Source organism: Phoxinus phoxinus (assembly GCF_949152265.1).
Source record: "Phoxinus phoxinus genome assembly, chromosome: 3".
Taxonomy (NCBI): Eukaryota; Metazoa; Chordata; class Actinopteri; order Cypriniformes; family Leuciscidae; genus Phoxinus; species Phoxinus phoxinus.
Genome location: NC_136878.1, coordinates 23,844,551 through 23,858,457, shown reverse-complemented (window position 1 = coordinate 23,858,457; position 13,907 = coordinate 23,844,551). Strand labels below are relative to the sequence as shown.

Here is a 13,907-nt window from a genome sequence, read left to right as displayed (position 1 = left end):
ATGCTTTCATCATAACTAACAGTTCAAACACAACGTTAATAAGAGATTCGTTGATTATAACAGGAGTTTTGGCGCGAGTCCAGAACTCAGTCAGTGAAAAACACTGTTTGATTGACAGCTCCAGTGCATGCTGTTTGATTGACAGCTACAGCTATTGTAAATGGAGCGTTCTTTGATCGCTTTCTATGTATAATTCAATCAGTTTAAAAAACTGATTATTTACACCCTAGTACTACTAAGAAAAACAATGTAAAGTTGACCATTTAGTCACTGATTTGATTTACTGACAGCCAGGACAAAGAACATCTGACTGTATCTACATAAATCATTACATCTGAAATCACTGGTCACAGATCAGCCACTAGAATGAACAGGGTTACTTGCATGTTGTGGCAATACTGTCGAGTCCATTCCGTAAAAGCCTGCAAAGCCTACGCCGAGTTTGCGGACTGATTAACCAAAGAATCCAGTGAAATGTACCGAATACGAATAAATTACCGTATGTTCAATTGAGACATTCACATTGTTGAAAATAAATAACCACAATCCTAGCATTAAGATCCTTTGGAAGGTAATACTATTTTTATTCCAGTGAGTGACCCTGTGCTCTTCTCTCTTCCTCATATCATTAATGCCAGTGGGCCTAAGTTGATTTTCCTCTGCAGAGGCGGTCATTCACTACCTTATCACGTCATAAAGAGGCACAGTCCAGGACAAGTCGTTCGCTGGGCCTGGTAACGATAAAAGCTAATTTTGGACTAACAAGGAAGTTTTCAGTTCTGAAACTTATATTCTTACAATATGATAACCTCTTTAATGTCAAACCCTCAAAGAAAATTGTATCCCTCAGCTCATGACCCCTATTACCAAAACAAACTTTGCATGAACCAATATTGTGTCGTTAACTGACAAGTTGTCATGGCACTCACGTGAGACCTGCGTGTGGGCCACCTCTAGTGAGTCACTCTCACGAGGCACCAGGACCATGCGAGGAGTTGTCGGCTTGGCCACAATAACTGAAGAGATGGAAGCAGAAATAGAGAGGTACTATCTAAGCAAATTAATTTAATCTATACATTTTGTGTTGCTATTTGTCATGCTTTACCAGTCGAGCAACAGAGAAACACATGCTTTCTAAAGTGTACCTGGGTGTCCATGCGTGCTGATTGGTGAGAGCTGCATGGGCGTGGTCGTCTGAATAGGGACTTCCTGTTGACATGAGGGCAAAATCAATTGAGTGAAGTGTCTATAGTTGATACATTTTTTTAAATATTTCTATCAATGATGACTTTTAATTTCAGCACTTTTGACAGTAAACCAGAATCTTACCGGAGGCTTGACCTCTGGAACACAAACAAAGATACAATAAATAATCTGTTAATAAAATCACAGCAATCAAGTTTATAGAAGCTTTATCTCAGAATTGATTCAAACGCCTGTACCAGAGTCAGGATTAATGTCAATACTGGTCAGGAAGGGCTGAATGGACAGAGTGCCATGATAGGTCAGGAAAGACATCCCCTTCCCCGCTGGACAGATCTTATTAAAGGAAGCTAGAGAGACAGAGCGAGTGAGAAGGAAGCATTAGAGAGAGAAAGACCAAATATTAATGTCAAACCTTCTTTAAATATACAAAAATATTTACACAACAGGATCGAGCAAAATTCTGAATAAATGAGCAATGAGTTGAATTCAACTACCACATAAGGAAGTTGAATTGGAATGAAAAGAAATTCAACACGTCATGCATTCTGAGAAATAAAGTGTTCCTCCACCCTGGTCAACAAAAGTTAATTTGTTAAATATGATGAAATATATAAACTACTTTAAGTATAAATGTCTATAGGTGGCATGCAAAACAACTCTTACTGGCCTAAAAATATTCAAACATCAAAGTTTGAAAAACTTTCCCCAAAACATTCAAACAAGGCTTTTTAAAAAGTTTTTTTTGAGTTAACACTTACAGTTATGTTTTTTTATTTCAGTTCATGTTAATTGAATTGCTCTTATTCAAATTTGAATTGCAATTCTGCATCCTGTTTGCTACTATTCAATTCTGAATAACACGCACATCCCCTCTCACAAGACACACTCACCTGTCCCATCCTGTGGGCACCTCTCACAGTTGCTACCCCATGCTTTACCCACAGTGCAACAGCATATCTCCTGGGAAAGGCGTGTTGGAAGAGCGTGCTCACATTTCCCTGTTTCCGTAACCATACGGTAACAGAGCCCCTGCTCAACTGTTGCTGTTGATGGCAAGAGAGTAAAAAGAGCTTAATGATGGTTTGCTGGCTATATAGTGCCATACAGTATATGTGAGTTATGTGCGAGTTTGCACATGTATTAATGTCTTACCTATGCAGCGTGTTCTTTCTGCCAGTACATAACCAGGTTTGCAGGTGCAGCGGAAACTTCCCTGTGTGTTTAAACATTCTCCATTCTGACAGAGCCCCTGCATCATACATTCATTTATGTCTAAGACACAGAAAGGAAGAGACCACAAGAGAACAACAAACAAATCATTAGTATTTGTAATAAGTTAATAATAAAATATGTAAAAAAAAAGACTCTACTTCAAAGAGTTCAAATTCAATTCAATTCAGGTAAACCAACCAACCAAGACATTTCATGTAAAAGAGAAAGCACTCAAGTCTCTTTTTCTTTCAAATCATGTAATGCTATTAACTGATTTTTCTATAAAATAATTTATACTGCCAATGATGTAAAAAATCCATTAGATTTTTCTGTGGACCGGAACTTGACATATAATGTTTTCTTGCATTCAGTCTGGTAGCTAAAGTGTGTAGCTCTCCGTTTATCTGGATTACACTGAAGCTGAATAATATCTACAGTTATCTATATCATACTCATCTGTAACATTCAAGCAAATGCTTGTTTTATCTGATAATACCTAAACAGTATGCAGTTTGTTCATCATCTGCAGAAGTGGCGCAATTTAACTGCTGTTCAACTTAATCTTAAATTCTACATGTTGTTCAATTTTCTCTGATCACATCGTTTACCTTTCATTTCTCCTGATAAATTGTGGGACTCTTTTTCTGATTTTCTGCTTTATGGTCTTTTCTGCTCACTGATCTATTAACATACCTCAACTATAATAGCAAAATAGCTTTTTAGATAAAAATACGTTCTATTGGACACAATATCTGTGATGATGAACTGAAGGAAGGATGCTTTTCTATAGACATCCTTGGTTGAATCTGAGAAATGTTTTCATTGAGAAGGGCACATACAATATATCAGAAATCTGAAGCATCTGCTTGCACTAAAACCTGACAGATGTTGTTAGTCATTTTGCTGGTGTACAATTTATTTGCTTTCCTCATCTCAACCAATGAAATAATAAATTAAGCTTATCAATAAAATTATCTGATATTTTATGTTCTTTGTGCCATTATTCTGAAGCTGAAACTATGCAGGTCTATATACCATGGTAATCCAAACTGTCTCCTAACTGGCAGAAAGTCCTTGACTTCTGTATCTCTCTCCTGTTCTGGAATAAATATCAGGACTACCCTACCATCGAATTTCTAGGATAAAACCCTTTTTAGCACAGCAACTTCAATTTCTGTAACAGACTAAATGTAGATATGACGTATCTTCCATAGATATGGCTTTAAATACATGATCTGAATTTATTTATATTAAAACAATTATTATTATTAATAATATTTATTATTTATAAGATAATAACTAGATAATGTGACTAAATAACTCAAAAGTTTTGTCTAGTATGATTTTGAATTGATTTTAAGTATGGCCCAATGGATTATGATGGCCCAAATGATAAACTCCCCTTACTTCACATTAGTTTCATCCTCTTTTATTGTGGATGCCAATAATTATTCTACGCCAAATAATGTATTTATGAGCTTTCAGCTCTGTCTTAGCTTTAAGTTTAATTTGATCATTTTAATTTGAATATTATGTCTAAAATAAAAATAAAACCCTCCTGTCATGTGACCTTAAACCAGTTGGACTTCAAATTAAATATCAAACACCCAAAATAAAAACCATTGGTCTGGCTATCCAGAAAATAGAAGTATAAACTATTGTTCTGCATGTGGCGGACTGTTTGGCAGCTGTCTTGTTTGAGTTCATGTAATGCTTATGGATGTGTACATTTGTTTATGACAACAACTTACCTACAATTTGTAAAACCTATACAACACACAATTCAGCAAGTACACACAGATTACCTTGGCAGTGAGTGCTGTTGAGTCTCTTGTATCCCTGAGGGCACGTGGAGCCAAATTCCTCTACTATAGTGTGGTGTTTCCCTGCATCTGAATGAAAAAAATCCAGAGAATTACCTATCATTTACTAAAGCATCTGTACGAGCTGCTTTGTTTGATTGATTAAGCCAGAGCATATTGAAACATCAAACCAATATGGGGAATTTAAAACATAGCTAAATATAAATGAAAGTGGCAGAAAGTGTAGAGAGAATTGATTAAAGAAGTGTCTGTGAGGGGATTTCATTTAAAGTTTGAGAAGAAACTGGTAGCATGATGTGCTGTGGTTCATTTCTGTGTGTGTGAAAAAGAGAGAAAAGGGCTGCAGTGGGAACATTTCTCTGAAGCTGATATTTTCTCTTCTGTATAAAGAACATGTGAGAACAGAGACAGAGTAGCTTTCCAGAAAGGCTTTTGCCAAAGCCAACATTTTTTCATTCTTTTTTCCATCCTTCACTTTTGTCTCCTTTTACTGCAAAGGGTGTGTCATAGGAAAATATGGTGATGTTGCTGAGGCACGAAGACGCTCGCAGACATTCACACACACTCCAACGCAAACACTAACACACATCCGCTGACACACAGATGCGTTCACCAGGCCAGGATCACCGTCTGAGCTCTGAGACATCAAATGGGTTACAAAGAGAAAGTACAGTGAAGAATTTTTCTTCTAGCCTATTTTGAAACGTAACTCCAAGACTGCAATGTTACATTCTCAACCGTAAAACTATGACAGGGTGAATTAAAAAAACTAAAGCAGTGGGACGGTGAGATTAACTTTTTTTAAAGAATGGGTAAGGGAAGGGGTTGTTTTTGGCTTGAAACACTCTTTGATCTTAGACAGAGACAGTAAAATGCAACGCCCAAAGAAAGCAATGTTATATAATAGAAAATAACTTACAAGGTAGTAAAGGGCATTTGTAACATTTATTTTGGCCCCAGGAATTACCCACACTGCCACAGCAGTCTTCCTGATTGGTCAGACCAGGGAGAGGGTTACTACTACACTACAAAAAGAGAAAGAATGAGAATTAAAGTGGTTATTTTTATTATTTCAAAAAATTATAATAATAATTCAAGGGCAAATCAGATTTTCTGTATCATCTCATCTACTTCTGTCACTCACAGCCTGTTTGGGTGTGGTTTCCTGGAAGCACCTCCCCTTGGGCTTATGTGTCTGTGGAGGGAGGCGGGTCACAGTCTTAGTACCGTGAGGCTTGTTCTCCGATTGGTCAAGAGGATGAATGACAACTGAAGTGTCAGGCGTGTGAACAACACGGACATTGACCTGCACTGGAAAGATGAATACAAATTAAACAATAAGGGTTATCCAGATCCAGTTATTTATTTTTAAACAACTTATTAATAATAATGAAGTGTAGAAAGCATTAAGCGAATATATTATTTGATATCGCAAATTATAATACAAACATTTTATTTTAGTATTATTTATATACTAGTGAGGAGTATTTATTAATATTTTGGATATGTTAAGCTTTTTAGTTTTCAGTTTTTAGTAATTTTGTTATGTACTTTTGTATTTTTTGTTTCGTTTTTTTATATTTCTATTGAACTTTATTTATTTTTTAGATTTAGTAATTTTGGTACTGGTCAACTTTAACTTATTTTATTTAGTTATTTGCCAAAGTAACATTTCCCATGTTTGAATTTGAAGCTCTTTTTTTTCTTTTTTTTTCTTTGTTTTATTTATATAGCACAATTTAATACAACTATAATTGCCCAATGTGCTGTACAGAGATAATACCAATAAAACATCAAACAAAATATACAAAAAAATATCATAAAGAAAATGAAGCACCCAAATGAAGAATTAAAAGCCTCAGATGATAAATACTAGAAATTGTCTGAGCCATTCTAAAGTTCCACAGTTTAGGAGCAGCAACCGAAAAGTCCCGGTCACCCCTAAGTTGTAGTCTAGACCAGTTAAAAGCAACTGATCAGAAGACTTTAGAGACCTGCATGTCGTTTCAGTAAGGCATCAAGGTATGTTGAAGCCAAACCATTCAAGGATTTAAAAACAAGACAATAAAAGGTTGTATTATTCACGGAAACGAGTGATGTTGGTTTGCTTTCATCTAAAATGAATATTTTATTTTACTTTAGATTTATTTCAATGAACAAAAACTTGTATTCATAGTTTTAGTTACCAATAACAAACACTGCAAAAAACACATTAAACATCTAGACTAAACATAGACCTAGACGACATGTGATCATGTTTCCATGAGCATATGCCAGACAAACCATCCCATATTGAGCAACAGATGCACAGAACGTTATAGAACGAGCTTTAGTCAATCGTTATTTCTGCATCCAAATATTTTCACACCAGATTTACACACGCATACATGAATGTATGCAAATGAGACCACAGTTCAGTTCAAATGGAAAGTGAAAATGTCCTGTGCACCAATTACCTTCAGAAGAGTGATGTCCAGTGCCTTGCAGAGTGAACACAGAGTGTGTCATCTGCTGCCGCCCACCTGTGCCGCCTGGCTCTGACAGACTCTGGGAGATTCATTTATTCTCAGTCAATTATTATGCTAAAAACATCAGGATCTAACAAAACTCTTAAAGGACATGAGACGCATTCAGAATATTCTTTCTATCACAACTGGCTCTGCCCCATCAGTTTGTTTGTTTAGAATCAAGATGGCAACTGGAAAAAAACTGTATTTGATTTTTCTAAGGGTGCATTTACAGATAAGTCAGTGGATAAGTGGTGAAAAGGAGATGGGCACCTGCAGGGTGTAGACAGGCTGCTTGTTGCCTCGAGAAGCTTGAGTCCGAAGTGGGAATTGGCAGAGGCGTCCGGTGAAGCCTGGTGGACAGAGACAGTGTGTGCGGGTACTGCACACTCCTCCATTCATACAGGTGAGAGGACACACCACTGCAAACACACACAGACTACAGATTAGGCATGCCACATAGTTGACAATAATTCTATATAAATATTGTCAAACCCTATCATATAGTTGATATATTATTGTACTGTATATCATATAGTTGATATATAAATTATAACGATTATAAACTTTTTTTACACATCTGTAGATAAGAGCCTATGAGAGATATCATTATTTGAGATTAAAAGAATGAAACATGCTGTAAAAGTTACAAAAATTATTTATGAGGGTAAAGCTTTTGTATTTGCAAAATGTATTTGATTATTTTTCACTGTCACAAAAGCAGAAGACCTGATTTAAACATGTATTCAGACTATCTGCTTTATAGTGTTGTGCGTCAGACTGTGGTTTGGTTGCAGCGCTCTTATGTGGTCTAAAAAAATCAAGCCAGGCTTAACCAGATTATTCTGGAACACTGGCACAAGTAACATCATTATTTAATACCAGCTCATGGTGGTTTCAGAGGGGAAAATCCAGGGTCTGTTTCTTATTCTGTTCAGTGAAGAACTACTCTTTAAATGAATCAACAGTATACTATATTGGGTGACAGTTGAATGAAAGGTAAAGAACGACAAATAAAACATTCCATTATAAAATCATAACATAAGGGACAGTAATGACACTAGCCTAAGCCTAGAAAGAACTGATATTTAATGTACAGAGTGTAATATGACCCAAAGTTATGGATTTCCCAAATTTACAATAAGAAAAAAAGTAACTTAAACCATGATATATAGGCTATGATATGTAAAAAAAAAAGAAAAAAAAAGTGTCAAATGAAAATCCAAGTTGTAACTGAGTGTAGTACTACCAGAGAATGTCTAATAAGGGGAGAAGGTTCACTCTCGCTACACTTCCGGCTTCTGACTGGTTGCAGTTCCACTCTGATTCCATATGAGGGCGCTCACAGGACGAGTGCAGAATGAATGGAGGTCTATGGAGCTATACCCCTCAAAATCCACTTTTCTCAAGATATAATTTTTTGTCTAGTAATTTGAATGTTGTATTCGAAAGGAGATGCAAAGAAATTGCACATTGCTGGGTGTTAGATTTTTTAGAGTAACTTATTTGCTTTAAAAAGTCTTTCAAAATGTCAATGACGTCATACACATCGTACGACCAGAGATACTGCTTTACGGCAATCCTTCAGTCACTGTGGTGCTTTCGCGCTCTGCACTTTATTTTCTCTCGAGGCATCGCCAGCACAGCTGACACAGGTAAACACACGTGCTAGAAGAGTTTCTGCTAGAATACATTCTGTTCCCGCTTCGGATGCCATGATGCCATCAAGCGGTATCTCTGGTCGTAACCAGTCCTTCACTGACCAATCAGCGTTCATTAGCAGAATGCTAGCGTGTTATGGGCAACAACAACTCAACCTGTAAGAAATCGAAAGGACATAAGTACTCGTTCATTCAATTTTTGACCTATAAACCATGTTGAACTTGCCAAACCTACAATCAAATCTGAGATTTCTCAACGGCAATCGGCTGAAAGGGACAAATTTAGCCGTCTAGCCCCATAGACTCCCATTCATTTTGCACTCGGGGGTGATCGCCCCCAGTGGAACTCTGGTGGAACTACAACCAAAATTCGGTACAATAGGACTTAATAGGGAGTGAACAGGCTCTCCGTAGACGGGCTCTGGTACTACATTATAGGGGTGTAACAACATCGATCGATATGAATCCGATTATGCATCGATCAAACGTCTTACGCATCTAAGTTAACGATGCATCGATGCCACACATAAAATATCGATACAGTACCTTTATTTTGACACTCTCCACATCCTCACGTAAATTTTCTCAGATGAAATAGCCTGACAAGATTGACTGAACCCTTTGTCACAAAAGCCGGTATTTTCCACTGTCAAGGCATTGCGAGTTCATGTTTTACAGCACAGACAAGCACCCTTGTTGTTTGTGAACACAACCTGAAAAGTCTGTTTTAGCGAATCAGTGCGCAGCATTCAGGTCAGGTGACAAGGCTGCTAGTCACTTTGAAAAGACGCGCTAACTGAGAGGAGTTTCGTCAAAGGTGACTTCACGAGTTCACACTTACATACAGGGGGTAAAGTAAACGTTATATGGGGTGCTGACCATAGACAGTATATAAAGGTGCTGACCGGGGGAGGGCTCCGAGCTCGGCCAGAACCCAGAGTAATCCCCCGTATGTAAGTGGTTAGGACTAGAAGTGTGGAGAAGGGCGGTGGAGGGATGCTGCTGCTAAACTGTCAATGGATTGAGGTGAGACTGCTGAATCTATAACTTATAGCAGCTAATACCTCTTATCATTGATTGCTGAGTCTCTCCAGTGTCAATTATCTGAACGTGCTCCTCCCGAATATCATTAAAAGTGATCGAGGATGATTTCAACGAACTCAATGAACCCTTGATATCTTTTTTCTGGGCGAAAAAAAATAAAATAAAAGCTGAAACTTTTTCACGGAATCTTGCTAAAACAGATCGTTAGTAGTGGTGAGGGAAAAGCTCAATGTATTGCGTGTACGTTAATCACAACTACAAAGTTTGACAGGCGTCTATGTCATCTGAGGAGATTAAAGTTACAAAGATTAACCGAGTGTTTTATGTATCATAGTAATTACTAGGCTTTGTTTAACTCTGAAACATGAAATATGGAGTTATCTGCTTTTGCCACACACAAAAAAATAATATATATATATATATATAAAAATCTTTTAGATTTTAGTTATTATTACTTAATCAAAACAACCCAGCTACAGTTTGATAATTGATATTCACATGCACAATAAAAAAAACATGATTATATGAAAATGAACAAGAATGGAGTTATCTGTTTTTGCAAATGAACTATTCTGTTATTGGGGGATGGTGTGCAATTTTTTAAAGAGTTTAATTCAACTTTCATGTTATATATTTTTTGATGCTTTGTGAGTTAATAAACTTAAAGGTGCAGTGTGTGATTTTTAGCGGCATCTAGTGGTGAGATTTGCGAATTGCAAACAGAAAGTCACTTGCGGCCTATGCCTCCCTTTTCAAACTCGAAAGAGAAGCTACGGTGGCCGACGTAACCAGCACATTTCTCCCCACATAGCAAACTCTGTAGCACTGTGTGTTCGCTGTCGGCTACAGTAGAAACATGACGTCACAATATGTCGATCTTCATAGAAGGGGGTGCCCGCGCTTATGTAGATATAAATGACTCATTCTAAGGTAATAAAAACATAACGGTTCATTAAGTAAGGTCTTTATACACCACTGAAAACATAGTTATGGATCTTATATTGCATTTCTGTCAATAGATCCTCAGAAATAATACACATTGATTGCACCTTTAACTGGTTGTGTACATTAGGCACACAAAATCTAAATATCGATAAATCGATCGATGCTGGCTGAGAGAATCGTTATCGTATCGTATCGTATCGTATCGTGATGAACTGTCCGATTTACACCCCTACCAGAGCCCGTCTACGGAGAGCCTGTTCACTCCCTATTAAGTCCTATTGTACCGAATTTTGGTTGTAGTTCCACCAGAGTTCCACTGGGGGCGATCACCCCCGAGTGCAAAATGAATGGGAGTCTATGGGGCTAGACGGCTAAATTTGTCCCTTTCAGCCGATTGCCGTTGAGAAATCTCAGATTTGATTGTAGGTTTGGCAAGTTCAACATGGGTTAAAGGTCGAAAATTGAATGAACGAGTACTTATGTCCTTTCGATTTCTTACAGGTTGAGTTGTTGTTGCCCATAACACGCTAGCATTCTGCTAATGAACGCTGATTGGTCAGTGAAGGACTGGTTACGACCAGAGATACCGCTTGATGGCATCGTGGTATCTGAAGTGGGAACAGAATGTATTCTTGCAGAAACTCTTCTAGCACGTGTGTTTACCTGTGTCAGCTGTGCTGGCGATGCCTCGAGAGAAAATAAAGTGCAGAGCGCGAAAGCACCACAGTGACTGAAGGATTGCCGTAAAGCAGTATCTCTGGTCGTACGATGTGTATGACGTCATTGACATTTTGAAAGACTTTTTAAAGCAAATAAGTGACTCTAAAAAATCTAACACCCAGCAATGTGCAATTTCTTTGCATCTCCTTTCGAATACAACATTCAAATTACTAGACAAAAAATTATATCTTGAGAAAAGTGGATTTTGAGGGGTATAGCTCCATAGACCTCCATTCATTCTGCACTCGTCCTGTGAGCGCCCTCATATGGAATCAGAGTGGAACTGCAACCAGTCAGAATCCGGAAGTGTAGCGAGAGTGAACCTTCTCCCCTTATTAGACATTCTCTGCCCCTACTATAAGCAAGCAATGATTTGAACCTGTTAACTGTCAAGTTCTGAGCATTAGGACATGTGGTGCCAGTGGAGTAAAGCGAGTAAATGAGCCTGGGCGGATTGGGGGAACACGATTACAACCTCATTTGAACTTTTTATCTGGCTCAATTTTTGTGATATCAACTGGAAATTTGGAACACAACTTGGTCAAACATATGGCGTTGCTTTTCTTCCAAATTGGTCTGTTTAGTTTTACAGTAAACTAACTTCTATTACTTTTTTACACTTTCATTGTATCAAGTGCTTTCACTTTCGAGTGTGTTCTTTAAAGAGAGACCAACCTGTATTCTGTAGCATTCATGAATTACAACCATTTAAGTTCAGATCTAAAAAAAAGCTGGGTTGTTTCAATCCATGTTTAGGCCAAATATGGACAAAACCAACCATTGGTTTACATTTTTTATATCCAGGCTAATAATCAACAAGAATTTCATTTTAAACATATTATTGAGATATAGACAAACAAAAATGAACAAAAAAAGCATTTTATGTATGCTTATAAAAACAAGCCACGATAGAGCCAACAAACATGAAGTCAGTAGACTGCAAAGATCTTAAAAAACAAAACAAAATCCGATTCTTGATTCCAGACAAGCAGGGGACATGAGGAGCACAAAGGCTTATGATCAGGCTGGCAGTAGCAGACTGTGGCTCGCCTTCTCCTGTAGCTTGATGAGGACAACACACGGAAACAATTACAGCTGGTGGGAGTCTGTCTGCGTGCGTATGATTACCACCCACACACGCTCACGCTGATTCAAGCTCACACAGCACTGCCATTCTTACACTACGTTCAAATAGGATGACTTTATGGAGAATGTGCTTATAAGAGAAACACTTAAAGAAAAACCAAGCCATATGACAGACATCAACAAACAACCAGTTTCTATAAAACAAAAATGCTTTCTTTCTTTCATAAAGAGTCTGTGCATCTGTACCATGAAGCTTTAATGCCTTAAAGCTTTAATGTGGGTGTGCAATGAAAAAAAAAAAATATATATATATATATATATGGTGTGTATATACTGTGATTTTCTATGTAGAAGCTTGTGTTTTTGCCCATGATGTGCATATGTATTCATACGTTTGTATAGGCTTGTGTGTGTGTGTGTGTGTGTGTGTGTGTGTGAACCTGTCTGTGTGTGTGGGAATGTTTCAGTGTGTCTGTGCTTGCTGAGTTAATTGCAGTGCTCCAGACAGACAGAGGTTTCAAAAATACAGCTTTAGACTTCACTACACCACTAATTCACACACATACATGTGACTTTTCACAGCAGCATTTAGCCTAGCTCTCAGGGCATGCGATGCTTTTGTAATATCTTGTCCTCTTATACCCAAAATTTAGCTTTTTCCCCTTTTAAAATATTTACTGTAATCCCTGAAGGACCAGAACACTGACAAAAACTCTAAAAATCTTACAACATAATGTGTGCTTGTGATTTCTGAGGAATGTCAAATACTTTCTTACTCTTTGTCTGCGCCAAAGAGAATGGTAATGGATTTAACAGACCGTGTGTGTGTGTGTGTGTGTGTCTGTGTGTGTGTGTGTGTGTGTGTGTGTGTGTGTGTGTGGATGGGTGGGGCGTATATAATGTGTGATGATTTTCATCAGGGGTGTGTCTGCTGTGCTCGTCTAATCCACTGCCAGTCTGAAAATCACTATGTATTTACAGAAAGAAGCTGAGCTTCATTCCAGCTTCCTCACACCTCAGTATAAAGAGCAGGCAGCTGAATCCATAAACCTGCCACATCAGTGGATAAATCATCTTCACACACCGGGGCCTGTAAGTGCTTTAATCTGAGACATGCAAGAAAAATAACCTTAGATTAAATGATTCTTAAAAGATCTTTGAACATCAGTTAAATATTTTGATTTCTGTTCTGTCAACACACTACTAGTAAACTCTTGGTTTGATGTAATAAATATATTGTGGGTGTAAGTCAAACTACTCTATAAAACTAGTGTATATCACATGACAGGGTTACTTCAGCCTCAGTAAAAGCTAATTTAAAAATAGCATATTGTGCCAAATCAAAATTATATGAGATGTCTTTCATCTGTGAATTCTCCCAGACGGCAATATGATTAGAGAGATAACTAAGACTGCTTCAATCTGTCATCTAGGTAAAACACAATCTAACTATTTTAACAATGTCTCAGACTGTGCTCAGATTTATCAGGATACCAAAGTCTTCAATCAAAAGTCAGAGGTTTCATTATGAACTCAAACATTTCTCAGCAGAGGTATACAATACAGTACTTGTATTTCCCCTTATTGTACAGTGTGTCAATAGAGTCTCTTGAGATCAACTTCTGGGCAATAAAATTGTCTTGTGGAATCTCTGTGTGTGATTGGCCTTTGCCAGAGCAATGTCCATTGTGCCACTGCAAATC

At 37.6% G+C, this 13,907-nt stretch overlaps 1 protein-coding gene across 3 annotated transcripts in view; it reads right to left on the bottom strand.

Annotated features, from left to right (window-relative positions):
* Positions 1-13,907, bottom strand: part of ltbp3 (latent transforming growth factor beta binding protein 3) — a 44,580-nt gene that overhangs the window by 13,175 nt on the left and 17,498 nt on the right. For 2 of the 3 annotated variants that reach the window (XM_079606216.1, XM_079606217.1), the window contains exons 2-12: positions 7,022-7,170; positions 6,698-6,788; positions 5,386-5,552; positions 5,161-5,266; positions 4,224-4,310; positions 2,359-2,478; positions 2,097-2,249; positions 1,443-1,553; positions 1,330-1,343; positions 1,146-1,209; positions 930-1,016 (exon numbers count right to left, since the gene is read on the bottom strand). In XM_079606216.1, coding sequence (XP_079462342.1) covers positions 930-1,016; positions 1,146-1,209; positions 1,330-1,343; positions 1,443-1,553; positions 2,097-2,249; positions 2,359-2,478; positions 4,224-4,310; positions 5,161-5,266; positions 5,386-5,552; positions 6,698-6,788; positions 7,022-7,170 — 1,149 coding nt within the window. Of the gene's footprint in view, positions 1-929; positions 1,017-1,145; positions 1,210-1,329; positions 1,344-1,442; positions 1,554-2,096; positions 2,250-2,358; positions 2,479-4,223; positions 4,311-5,160; positions 5,267-5,385; positions 5,553-6,697; positions 6,789-7,021; positions 7,171-8,955; positions 9,111-13,907 lie in introns of those variants that run through there. The other variant, XM_079606218.1, reaches the window with a different exon arrangement.